We start from the raw sequence: 14445 nt of genomic DNA on the forward strand, positions 1-14445 counted from the left end.
TTAAAGGCATCACCTAGGTTAATTAAAATGATTATATGAATAATCTTCGAGAGAATATGTAAGATGATCACTGACAAATGACACTTCAAAATCAATAAGAGATGAGGCAAGATGAAGCACTATGACACAACAGCGTTACCTTGACGGCAGATGAAGCATCGTAAAACTTATGGAAAACGTGACTACGAAATCTCTTATGGTTTTTTAAGGTCTTTTAACAAGTTTTCAATTGATGGCTAGCCGCCAGAACATCGTTTCATGGCAACAAGAAACCTTATGACCGCAGTTTCCTCTTTATCTCTTTCGAATGGTCACGATTCGTCTCTTGACTGACGAGGAAGGAACCGTAGTATAGAATTTAAAAAAAAAAAAAATTTAGAAGAAACCGCATAAAAAATATGCAGTCATGAGAACTGGAATATATACATGAGATTATAATATATATATATATATATATATATATATATATATATATATATATATATATATATATATATATATATATATATATATATTGAGCTTTCTTGGACAAACAGTCCACATTATCAAGTATCCGTACAATTCGTATAATGTGGACTGTTTGTCCAAAAAAGCTTGTAACTTTTTCTGAATAAATACTCCATAAGATACCATCCAGTTTGAATGAGATCCTTTTAGTAATTCTACTAATGCACAGAACAATTGTGTATGTGATAAAGTTAATATATATATATATATATATATATATATATATATATATATATATATATATATATATATATATATATATATATATACACACAAACACACAAGATTTTATGATTTATACACGCGTCTTTCTGAAACTCACACAGCAATCCATGACTGATAAGCGCCTTTGCCTTGGCAAGGATTCGAATCTGGGTCTTTGGTTTGGAAACAGTATTATGAACTTTTCGATTATAAAGAAAGCACGCCTTAAAAAGGATTACAACTGTCGTAGCTAAGCATATACTGTAAGCATACTTCTATGAAGCTGAGTGTAATTTTGATTGGTGCAAGTTCTTCTCTCAGTAACTTTTTATTATTCCTAGGTGGGATTTATTTGTCCTTGTATCGAGTGTCACAACCTAAGTAACCACATTCTTCTTGTTGAGATGTGAATCAATGACTTTCCTCATATCAGCTGACCCAGCTTTGGTTACAAAGTTGGAATGACGTCCAACCCTATCGTAAGATCAATGCTCTCTATTTGCTCTACAAATATTGCTTTGGTGACTGTTCTCAAAGGGCTTCTTGATCGGAATTAGCATATTTGTGGGTCACATGTTTTGAACAAACCCTCATACCTTAACTCCCAGGATGTAGCATTCCCTACTTTACTCTGAATTACCTGAAACTAACCTGACCCCTTTTTTTCCATAGCTTTTTTTTTAATGGTCAGACTTGACTCGGTCAGCAAACCCCATCTTTATCTCTTATTTACATTCATACGACTGTTCAAATGACTTTCCCAGTGAAAAGGAAAGAGAAAAACTACGTGACTCAGGGACCAGCACATTAAGTATAAGATGAGCTTCTATAAGTCTCTCTGATGTTATGCAAGGTAACCATAAAATGTATACCCTAGGAGAGAGAGAGAGAGAGAGAGAGAGAGAGAGAGAGAGAGAGAGAGAGAGAGAGAGAGAGAGAGAACTTCTGTTACGGTTAACTTTTTTCAACAGCCGTTTCCATATGTCTGACCTTGTCTGATGTAATATCAACCGATGGACAAATATTTACAGAATTACTGATGAGATATCCACGGGCGAATAGAATGAGGAAGGAAAAGCCTGTCAGAAGGACAGATGAGTCCATAACCAAATCGGAAAATTCAATACAACGTTATGGAACACTTTTGTGAACATGAGAAGGATAACATGATGGCATACTGTGTGCTAACGACCACCTAAACGCACTCAAGATTTCACAGAATTTGTAGTGCAATCGGTAATAGAAACTAACGAGATGTAAAACACCAGGTTATGATGGAATCCATGCAGAGATGATTTTACCTGAAACTGAAATGACACCACCGTTTTGCATAATATGACATGAGAAAACAAAGCCTGATGACTGGGAACTGGGAGTTATGGCGAAGGTACGAAAGAGGTGGTAACTCAAGCTGGTTTTAGAAAAGGCAGGCGATGCACAGATCAGACATTTGTGTTAAAGACATATTGTGCAGCAATGCATGGAATTTAAAAATCCCCCTTCTGATGGTTTTTGTCGATTATAAGAAGAATATTATAGCAGGTAAACTGATCTGAAATCATCCATGAACGAACTGATGTGAAATTAAGTTGATAGGGTCTTGTTAAATGAATTAGTAGAGAATAGTGAGGAGCTACACGGGAATGCAATTTCACAGTAATTTGTCCTTATAGGCTTTATAATGAAAAAGTGGTCAAAGATGGCAGAGAAAGTTTAGATTTGAGTGATAAAAGAAAGTCGACAGGCTTAGGATATACAAATGTTGCTGTTTTAATCAACAAATCACTACACGATTTACAAAGCTTGCTTAATAGAATGCATCATATATCTAGATGACGGGACTCAAATAAATCTAAGAAAAGAAGTTATGAAGGGGTGTATGCTCAGAGGTGAAATTACATTTGACACATTTGATGAAGAAAGGATTATTGAAGCTTAATCTTTCAATAATTTAGGAACAATATCATCCAATGTAAGTGCTCTTGAGATGGAATTTAGTGAAGGATTACAAAAAGCAAATCAAGAGCATACAGGCTGAATAAGAATGGGAACTAAACAAAATGAAATTGCATACAAAAGTCTAGTGCGATCTGTAGTGCTATACCAACTTGAATCATGGTATGACAAAGAAACTAGGTCTATATCTATATGCCGGAGATGAACCTTCTTTGTAGGTGTATGAAACAGCTAATATCGTGGATGTTTTACTTGCAGAAATTCATCCACGGTACAGCAATTTTAAACTTTGAAAACGGTTGAGATCGCTGTGTTGTTCTTCCTCTAGAGCTACTGTGGCTGGCTGGCTCTCTCTCTCTCTCTCTCTCTCTCTCTCTCTCTCTCTCTCTCTCTCTCTCTCTCTCTCTCTCTCTCTCTCTCAAAAATATACATATATATATACATATATATGTGTATAACTTAATCATGAAAATATGGAACGTGATGAATATATAAATAAAGACAAAATCCACGAAGGAAAGAGAAACCGTTTTAGCAGTCCCACTAATTCTTCAATTGTGTTGGATTCCAGGTACATATTTTTTCCTTTGTAATCCCCATCTGCCATTTATATGAGCTTTCTTTGGAAACTTACTTTTATATTTCTTCAGTCTGCTAAGTAAAGTACGGGACGCCAGTCGAAAGGCCTCGCAGCACTCCAGTGCTTCTCTTTCCTACATGGATTTTGTCTTCATATATATATATATATATATATATATATATATATATATATATATATATATATATATATATATATATATATATATATATATATATATATATAATATATACATATAATATATATATATATATTTCATATATATATATATATATATATATATATATATATATTATATATATATATATATATTATATTATATATATATATATATATATATATATATCTATATATATATATATATATATATATATATATATATATATATATATATATATATACAGTATTATAACCAGTGTATATTAAAAAATTATATCTAGACTCAAATTTATGCTGCCAGTTATAAGAAGGTAATCATGTGAAACCAAGCGACCCATGGCTGATTAAACGCTCTTAGGCCTAAAAGTCTGGCCGTCCATACAAATATACGGGTCCCTTTAATGAACCACTTGAATGACGAGGGACGAGAAAACACCACACCAAAAGAAAGGGGAAGGGAAAGGGAAAGGGAAAGGACTATTCTTTATATCTGCTGCAAAGAACTCCCCACCTCTTAGATCAGCTAAGGTGAAATTTTAGTTACATTATTTTTTTTTTAATGCCAGGCTTTGGTGCCAGGCTTTTCCAGCTTTTTTTTTTTTATTGTATTTCGTGAATGAAACGTCACAATTAAATACTTCACGAGGATGAGGAAGCTTTTGTTGAGAAATCTTTTCTATCATTTAAGAAGTGGCCTTTAGTACAGACTCGCTCTTCTTCGAGAAGTTCCCGAATGCAAACCGTACTGAACAACGAGGAAATAAATATATTACTGTGAAAGTCAACTTCTGATGAACTCTGATCAACTGTCACTTGCAAAAATATAACACTAAAACAAGAAGAAACGTCACCCACTAACATAAAAGCCACCATTAATACTTCACTAAGCCAAATGGTTCAGTTCATATGGTTTACGCAAATCCGTTCTGTGAGAGAGAGAGAGAGAGAGAGAGAGAGAGAGAGAGAGAGAGAGAGAGAGAGAGAGAGAGAGAGAGAGAGAGAGAGGTCTGGCAAACCAGGTAGAATATACATAAATGTTTGACATAATTCTCCAATGGACAGACAAACTTGAGTATAATAGTGCAATTATAAACACATAGTCGCCCCCCAAAAAGAATGCAGAAGTCATACCAAACGGAAACACGTTACCTCGCATTTTAGATAATGGCAATATCACCCACTTGATTAAGTAGTAACAAATTCCTCACGTATTTAGCACTTCTCGGTAATCCCTTCGATTTTCCTTTAATCCATTTAATTCAACACATTAAGTTAAAAACTTACTTTACTGGATTACTTCAATTACAAATTATTAGTATGACAAACAGACAGCAAGCAAACAATATTTAACATTTTGAACCGAATTCACGATTTAACTCGCTGAGAAAATTCGACGCAAAATTCAGCAGAAATGACAAAAATCGCATTGCAAAGTTTTCCTCCTCAATTAACCCAATTCTTGAATCAATGAATAAACTGAAAGACTACGAGACTAACATTTCATTCTTTCTCTACGGAAGCACAGCCACTTAATTTTCGGATATTTGGCCGAGGTGACGCATTCTCTTCATCACGGAAACAAACACAAAGTAATAAGTACACAGTTTTGCTTAAAAAAAAAAAAAAAAAAAAAAAAAAAGTCAAGTGCATGCGTAGGGCCTACTAGCAAGTACAGGATATCAAAGAATAAGTTTGCAAGAATTTGCAAAGAATTCTTGTGCACAGGAGGAGAAAGGACATGTTTCAAAGTCAAGATTTAACTATTCAATACTCGTAATTTACCTGTGCAATGCGAAAGCGTAAAACAACAGAGTAATGAAAACTAATATTTAACCATTTATATTGCCCATATTGCCCCATAGCAAGTTAACCATTCACTGATAAATCGGCTCAGTGAAAACTAAACAACATAGTTAGGCTAGTTGGTGCATATAGTGAAACTACGACCACACATATATATATATATATCCAAACAATAAAGGTAGATTCACTTGTCCTACTGCCATACACATAACTATAACACTGCACGTCGCTTTTACCAATCAAGGTAGACATAAGAAAAAACGAAGTGAAAATTCGAAAATTACAAGAATATGCTTGCAAAAAAGAACATAATAATAATAATAATAATAATAATAATAATAATAATAATAATAATAATAATAATAATAATAATAATAAAATGGGAGGAGTCCCTCTCTTGGGGCAGTGTTATTAAAAACAATTTCTGTTTCAACGGCATTTAGCTTGAAGAGAGTCTTCTCTTTTCTTCTTCATATATTCTTCTCGTCTACAGGTAGGTAGTATGCTTATTTCTAAAGGATATGGAAAGGTATTTTGCTTTTGTTGTTTATTTTACTCTTACGTCTCGACGCACATGCAGTTGGTCATCTAATGAATGTGTGAAATTCCATTCAGCTATCAATACCCCCCTCCACCTTTTAATTTCATACATTCTCTCATTAGAAGACCTGCGTGGGCGTCGAGGCGTAAGAATAAAGTAAACACCAAAAGCATAATATCTTTTCAAATCCCTTGGAAATTTATTATACCACCTACCTGCAGACGGGAAGAATATAAGAAGAAGAATACAGAAGACACTCTACAAGCTAAATGCCGTTGAAACAGCTATTGTTTTCAATAATAATAATAATAATAATAATAATAATAATAATAAAAGTACCTGCTTCATGCTTACTACACATCAACATGTGGGTTTCAAATGCGTGACTGTTTTTAACAAACAAACAAACAAATTCCTAAGTCAGATATTTTTCAGTAAAAGAATAATCGTTTAAAAGATAAAGAAGATGCAAAGTTTCCACTGATAACGATGACACTCCCCATCATGCAAATAATGCTGTTAACGACATGTACAGTTACTTGAAGCATGTTACTCGACGCCACGTAACGTAAGCAATTTAAAAAGAAAATTTATCGTCAAATGCTTCCCTTTCATGTGCTATACCAGAAAACCCATGAAACAGTGTCAGAAATGAATACGAGGAATTATTATCATCTATTACTACTATTAGTAGCAGATTTAGTCAATAATACTAATAATAATAATAATAAAATGGGAGGAGTCCCTCTTTTATGGCAGTGTTATTAAAAACAATTTCTGTTTCAGAGGCGTCTGGTATATCACTGCCACTACCATTACAACTGTCGTATGCATTACCAATACAGCGTGACAAATTTTTGATAAAATCTGAATAAAAAAAATAAAAAGCAAATTCTAGTAAATCCCTGAACAGCCCGCAATAACAATATACCACCGAAGCACGTCAGACGTCGCACTATGTTATGTAAACACTGGTTTGTTATGCCGCAAGAAGAACTATGATGCAGGAGGCCGCGGGTGGTACTTCCCCGCTGAACGTGTTACTGAGCACGAAATGCAATCTCACACTTGACTGATTTGTTAAGAGGCTTTAGGGAGACTGGGTACTTGGTCTTTAGCCGTTATAAATGTAAATTTGTTCAAGTTCCTCCTCGTTCTTGACAGAGAGAGAGAGAGAGAGAGAGAGAGAGAGAGAGAGAGAGAGAGAGAGACTCAAAAATCATCGAAAGTCGATAAATTTCAGGTTTTACATAATTTCTAAGTCAGATGAGGGCAAAAAAAGTGATAGTTCTATTTTTAAGACATGACACACAAGGAGCCTTTTAGCATTAACTTACTTTACTAACTTATTCCAAGCCAATTACCAACAGCAACTGCGAGCTCCCCCACCAACCCCCCACCCCCTGCCCCGAAAGACAAGTCGAAATTGAACATGTCCTTAAAGTACCTACATGCATCAGAGTTCGTGCGTGTTTTTTGGTCTGCATACTGAACAACAGAGAGAATTTCATTTTGTTCATGAGCCTCCGAGACACGTAACGTGGGGTGAGTCATTAGTTAAAGGCTAGATTTCGTATCCAATGAAAATATTTAATCTTGAGATACCCCATTCATAAGATGAAAATATTTCTTTGTAAAACTAACTCATCTACATTTACCACAGCCAAAGTTTTGTACATACAGATATAGCTCAATAAAGCGCAAATGTTTTATGAAATCATGTCTAATTCTGGGACTACAATGTGAAACATCCTGGTTTGGTGGCTCAAAAGTATCTTAGTCTCATAATGTTAGAGAACTTTGACCACTAACACACACAAAAAAAGAAATATACTGGAAGTGTATAAAAAGTTAAGGTCGTTCTACAAATACACTGGTCAGCTAATAACAAACTAGGCAAGGCTGTCATGGTAAAAGCAAGGTGGCTTTTGAGAGCAGCACCATAATAGGTGTTTAACATCTGCACCTTTTCGACAATGACGCATGATAAAGGCTTCATCCTGAGGGAAAGCACTGGCTTAACATCACCAAGCACGTAAATGAAACCGTATACCATTAAAATGGGTAGAGAAAGTACCGACACACAAGAATAAGACAGAGAAATGACTATGCATGCGAGGGTAATAAACCTTATGGTATGCACCAAATACACTTGCATGCACAAGAAGTCCTTGCATCTTCATGCAGTTATAATGAGATGTCTACGTGCCTTCCTAACCCAATTAACCTAATCACACTCCATGAAATTATTATAGATGTGCTAATTAGCCTGGCTGCATGTGTGTGTGTAGAACATGTATGTAGGTGATGATAGGGTTTCGGCCTGTTTTCATTGCTGATACCATAATGGCATATCTGTTGGAGACTGAGGTCACAAAAATTAAGCAAGAAATTTATTAGTCTCTCTCTCTCTCTCTCTCTCCTTACACAGATGATAATGTTACTTGTTTCAATTCCTCGCTGGTTCAAATTAAAATTTCAATCAACAGCGTTATTTCTAAAACTTTCCTGCACTTCCTGATCAAAGTCTAAACGTGATAGCAGTTCACAGACCTTGCTTTCGATTACTTACAGAATACGTAAGAAAATTGAAAGAATATATACTATTCACTGTCTTTCTCCCGCCTATGTTCTCAACTCAACTTGGCTGAAAGTGGGAGAGCTTTTTTGACTGAGGTTTGCCATCTCATAACCTTCTCCGTTATCCTTTTTCTTTCTTTCGTCCAATTTGGGACCAACTGCTCCGTAAATAACCATTACATTAGTTACCAGATAGCGACTTCTTGGGACTGCTCCATATTCCTGAATTGTTATGGCTGCTGACAAGTTTTATGCCGGCTCTCTCTCTCTCTCTCTCTCTCTCTCTCTCTCTCTCTCTCTCTCTCTCTCACACATAAACACACACATATATATACATATATATATTATTAGCTGAAACCACTGGAAAAGTTCAAAATAAAACGACAGTGCCAAGTACTTTAGTGCATTTTAACACAAAAATACTTGGCACTCTGTCATTTCAATCTGAACTTTCCCAGTGGCTTCAGCTAATAAACAAAATCACGCGCTTAATTTTGAGATTTCTCAGTATATATATATATATATATATATATATATATATATATATATATATATATATATATATATATATATATATATATATATACCAATATATAGTTCGTACCTTTTTTTACATAAAACACCCAAATTAAAAGTTGAAAGTGAACGTATCCCTGTCTTCAGCAACCAACCGACTTTATGGGCGCGAGTCCCGCATGTTTGGGAGGTGGTCCCATCAACTTATATGGGTGCCGGGTTTAAAGTGGCGCCCTCTTTAATGGTCGTTATATCTAATTTCGTCCCATTTAAGACTGTGTAGTCGTCTACTTACTTGCCCATTAAATGCAACAAAACGACTCAGATTGCACACCTTCTTTAGCTAGTCTTTCTAATAAATCTCTCTCTCTCTCTCTCTCTCTCTCTCTCTCTCTCTCTCTCTCTCTCTCCTATATGGTGCATAAACATTTGGTGGTTTTAACGTTGTATTTCGTTGTTTTCTGATGTAATAAACTTAGATTTACTAATCAATAAAACACAAAAACATACGAGTAAAAGACTTCAAACATTACACATACACATATATATATATATATATATATATATATATATATATATATATATATATATATATATATATATATATATATATATATATATATATATATATATATATATATATATATAAGGGAGCAAAAGTCAGGTAAATATCTTAAGTGTCATATTTCAAATCAAACAAAACGCTTACATTCTCTCCAGCGAAGAAATTTACCATTATCAAAACCACCGATCCCAAAACACTAACCTGAAAAGACAGAAACAAAAGATTAGAATTCATATAGGCTACATTGTAAATAAAAAATTAACTGCACAATAATTTTATATATACAATCATCGATAGATGTATACAGGGAAATAATTTTACTATCTATATAGATAATTTTCCTCAGTCAAAGAGGAAGATCAAAATATACTGACAGTTCCTGAAATAATTAAGTATTAATTAACGTTAAAATAGTCTGGTTTTGAGATTTGTAGATCAATGTATTTGTAACCCAGCGTTATAGGCAAACAGGGATGGCTAACAACTATATGTATATACCGAACGTAAACAAACAGACAGAGGGGGAGGGCTAAAAATGGGGGGAAAAGGATGGGGGCATGATAGACCCCCAAGAATTTTCCCGGTAAGTTGCAATTTTTACTGGACTGGCATTAGTTTATTTGTGGCACGTAGCTTCCTTGACGACAGCTGTCACATCACCAGTGTAATCCTGTATGACAACTAAATAACAAGCTTCCCACAATATCTGATGAGCTTGGTCCGAAACATTAGTCTAAAATCACCTTAATTAAAACATTACAAAGTTAAGTATACCTTAGTTCAACCAGACCACTGAGCTGATTAACAGCTCTCCTAGGGCTGGCCCGAAGGATTAGACTTATTTTACGTGGCTAAGAACCAATTGGTTACCTAGCAACGGGGCCTACAGCTTACTGTGGAATCCAAACCACATTATAGCGAGAAATGAATTTCTATCACCAGAAATCAATTCCTCTAATTCTTCACTGGCTGGCCGGAGATTCGAACGCGGGCCCAGCACAGTGCTGGCCGAGAACGACATCGATCGGTCGAAAGAGGACTAAGAAAAATACAGGCAACCCATGCCTCCACATGCATCAGGAACAGAATTTCAGGTCAAATGCATGATACACATTTCGAACGGAAGCTTAGGACAAATACATGGAAGAGTCATTACATATGTCAAAAAAATTTTTTTAGAAAAAAAAAAATTTTTCACAATTTTACCCTTTCCTCATTTTTAAATACACCAATTAAATTTTGATTACTTAACTGAAAATGAAATGACAGTCGTATATGCACTAGACTGTTTTGCAAGGAGAATACGGAATGAAGAATCACGGCCTGACAACTGGAAATCACAAGGCTTAACAAACATACCTAAAGAGGGTGACATGAGTGAATGTGGCAATTATAAAGGCATTGCGCTGCCATCAGTCGTGCTAAAAATACTCAGTATACCCATCCTCAATGGGCAGAAGAAACTGATATACAGCTTACATATAACAAGCTGGTTTTAAAAAGGAAGGAGTAGCACAGATCAAATCTTTGTGTTAAGGCGCGATGTTCAGCAGTGCATGGAATCAAAAATAGTCTTCTGAAGGATTTCTTGATTACCTTTGCCGTTTCTTCTTCTCATGGATGTTGTAATGGGAAAAAAGTTGTAAGAAATGGAAAAGAAGATTTTAACTGGCGTAACGATAGAAATTTGACGGACTTAAGAATGCGCAGATGATTATTTTTTATTAGCAAAACACTCCAAGATTTAAAAAGCTTCATTATACAGAAATGGGATAAATCTTGATGCAGCAAAGATCAATGATATCTAATACAAGCTGTCTTGGTTTGGAATTTAGTTTAAGAATTGAAAAGGTCAAACCGGACAATGGGCGGACTGAAAAATATTTGGATATCAAATTCATTGAAACTGCAAACGAAAGATTATGCATTGGTCAAGTACGATGTGTATTGCTATACAAACATTAATCCTAGTATGACAATGAAACTATATCGAAAAGATTTTGGCAAACTGAAAACAAGGCTTCAAGAAGAACTTGAGGGCTCAGATGACAGGATAACGGGAGAAAGGAAACCAAATGGGAAATTAATGAAGTTCCATAAGTATAAGAGATAGGAAGGGAGGAAATTGTAGTGGTGGAGATGGCTTGGACCTGTCTGTCCTTCACAACAGGAAGGGAGAGAATTGTACATGGCAGTGCAAGATGGACTCCTCTGGACACCAGAAATATTGGATAACTCAGCCTATTTGAATGAGAACTCTGAGACGGGAGGCTGAAGAGGTAACTTGAAGTACTGAAAAAAAAAAAAAAAAACCTGAGACATGAACAGTGGAATTTTACAGTGGTCTTTTGCCTCATACGGTGCTGGAGACGATGATAACCAAGATGAAAGGTCTCTGTAAAATACCCTATTCATAATATAATTTTTTCCATGGGAACAACAAACGTCTCACTGCAAAGAGAGTACCTACATCTTATTCATAGATTTCGTAAATAACAGCATTTGTCCTCTGAAAATTTAAGTACACAATGAAAATTCCAGTGACTAAACCACGAGATACATCAAAAGGACCCGGCATCTCATTCTGCAGGCATTACGCTGCAAAGAGACTTTTTAAGTTTATGTTAAAGATGCGAAGATGATGTTCGAAATCACAAGATTATGCTTAGTTATTTAGGATCAAGGTTACAAAAATCTAAAACTTCATTACTCTGCAAACCTCTGTTAAAATGTCCAGATAATTCAAGAATGGAAGTAAAATCGTTCCAAAAGAAAAACAAAATTGTACAGCCACAGATATAGGAAATTCATTGATTGTGCGATGATACGGGCTTACACAAAGCTATTATTCTCTCTCTCTCTCTCTCTCTCTCTCTCTCTCTCTCTCTCTCTCTCTCTCTCTCTCCGGACATTATTATTCATCAGCCATCTAATACCCTGGATTTTTTTTTTCTTCAGCCATCTAATACTCCTGGAAATTTTTTGCTTCATCCATTTGATACAGCTTGGATTTTTTTCCTCAGTCATCTATTACCCATCGAACATTTTTCCTCGGCCATCTAATATCCTTCGGACTTTTTTTTCTCCAGCCATCCAATACCCTTAGGGTTTTTTTCTTCGGTCATCTAACACCCTTTCCAATTTTTTCAGTCATCTAAAACCCATTTTAATCTTTTTCTTCAGCTTTCTACGACCTATTCATTTTTTTTCTTCAAGCATCTAAATATCTCTTGGAAACCCTACTGGGAAACCCATAAGGCTCATGATCCCCTGGTCAGGATTCCTTGCTCTACAAGAGCATACATAGTCGACGTTACGAACGCCGGTATTAATAAATCACGTACAAACACTCACAAACCACTGTGTCATAGGAAGAGTGAGAGAGAGGCTCTCGAAAAGAGTCTGCAACGACAGACTGAGTATCCGGTTCTGATCGGGAGAACAGCCGTTACAAATAACAGCGAATATAAAAACAGTTGGGAAGAACATACAATTACCGTCATCAAATGAGCTAACGAGAAATCTAGTGAGGTTTAACTTGAACATCAAGAGGAACCTTGCTTCAAAAGAATCAAAATTAAGAATCAAAATTAACATTTTAAATCATACTGAACCCCTTGAAATCTAAAGGTAGTTGAACATGAAAGATAAGATCCCAATGACCCTTTCCAAGGGGTCACTGAATCTAGTCTTTCAAGTCAAGGGGTGACATTAAACCTTAACTAAGCCAGTGATGCATGGCTGACCCTAATGCCTCGTCACATTTAAAGTTTCCTCATTTAAGTTACAACATAAAAAGCACTCTAAGATGCTTATTCCTGATTTGCCATTAATCATTTGACGCTATCTTGGCAGTCGTCTTGTTCAGGAGGAAACAATACTGAGATGAAAGACAAAAATGCGAATAAATATTATACTTAAAAATATCGTGAACGTCATGAGTATATCTGAACTAATCTAAGACAATGAACGTATGATAAACAATTTAAAATTTCACTGAAACCTAAATAACTTCGGTATTACACAATACTGGCAAATAAACTCTGTTGTGTTTTATGTAAACCCAAATTCATAACGCCAATGAATTTTGGGGATTTTAATTCTATTTCTCTCTTCATGGTTGTTGACATTTCTTTAATGAAGAAATCGGCGCAAGCTGGAAATGATTAAATTCAACGGAATTCATTTGAATTTAATGAAGTTGCGGGGTCTTGTCGAGACTAGGCCTCTAGACTTGTTAATAAGTATAGACTTTATACATAAGGCTCGACTTTTAGGCTTAACTATTCCTCTGTATGCTCTGACGCCAAAAGTATCCATAGCAAGCGCTCGGCGGCAGGAGCAGCAGCAGCGCAGATGTGAGCAGATGAATCCCAATAGGCTTATCTGAGTTTCTAAGCCTGTATGTGAATAAAGTGTAGGCCTATCGCCTCCATTGATTATGCGGCGGCACAGACGGGATTATACGTGATGCTGGAGGCTATGTGAATGAAAAACACATTTTCTAAAGACATTCGCAAGATAAAAGTCTCCGAAAAGTTTTAGATATTGGTTCTGAATGTCCTTATATACAATTCCTGGTAATATTATTTTTTCTTAATTTACATATTTTAAAGATGAAAGAAAGGTATATTTTTTTCTTGCTTCCTTCCTTCCTTATCGTGGCGTTTCCAACATTCTCCACCTTTGGTGAACTACTCACCTGAAAAAAAAAGGAACGCGAATGGCGCTAGGACTTTTCTCATTAAGAGGAGATCTGTCCCGTAGGCCTATAAAAAAAACTGTAAAGGGAATGACATGCAAGCTCTGCCCTTGATCCTGTGATATTCACACGACAAAAACGGGGAGAATATGTCTGCTTTCTTTTACGACAGATATAAAATATAAATGTCATTGTTTTCAACATAAAAGTCCCATTTGCATTCAAGGGTTTTTCCTCAATCAGGTGGCCCAAAACCATATGCTCCTGTGACATGGGACATTGTACACAACTGCCCCCAAAAACTGTCACATCTT

The 14445-nt window shown here is 35.5% G+C and overlaps 1 protein-coding gene across 14 annotated transcripts in view; it reads right to left on the bottom strand.

The window, feature by feature from the left end:
* The window catches only part of LOC136845736 (uncharacterized), a 466679-nt gene that overhangs the window by 161288 nt on the left and 290946 nt on the right, over positions 1 to 14445 (bottom strand). Inside the window, exon 1 of one of the 14 annotated variants that reach the window (XM_067115964.1) lies at positions 9574 to 9624. The exons of the other annotated variants lie outside the window; for them this stretch is intronic. Within the exon in view, the coding sequence (XP_066972065.1) occupies positions 9574 to 9600 (27 nt within the window). The 5' untranslated portion in view covers positions 9601 to 9624. Of the gene's footprint in view, positions 1 to 9573; positions 9625 to 14445 lie in introns of those variants that run through there. 14 annotated transcript variants of the gene reach the window in all.

Source organism: Macrobrachium rosenbergii, chromosome 14, assembly GCF_040412425.1.
Source record: "Macrobrachium rosenbergii isolate ZJJX-2024 chromosome 14, ASM4041242v1, whole genome shotgun sequence".
NCBI lineage: Eukaryota > Metazoa > Arthropoda > Malacostraca > Decapoda > Palaemonidae > Macrobrachium > Macrobrachium rosenbergii.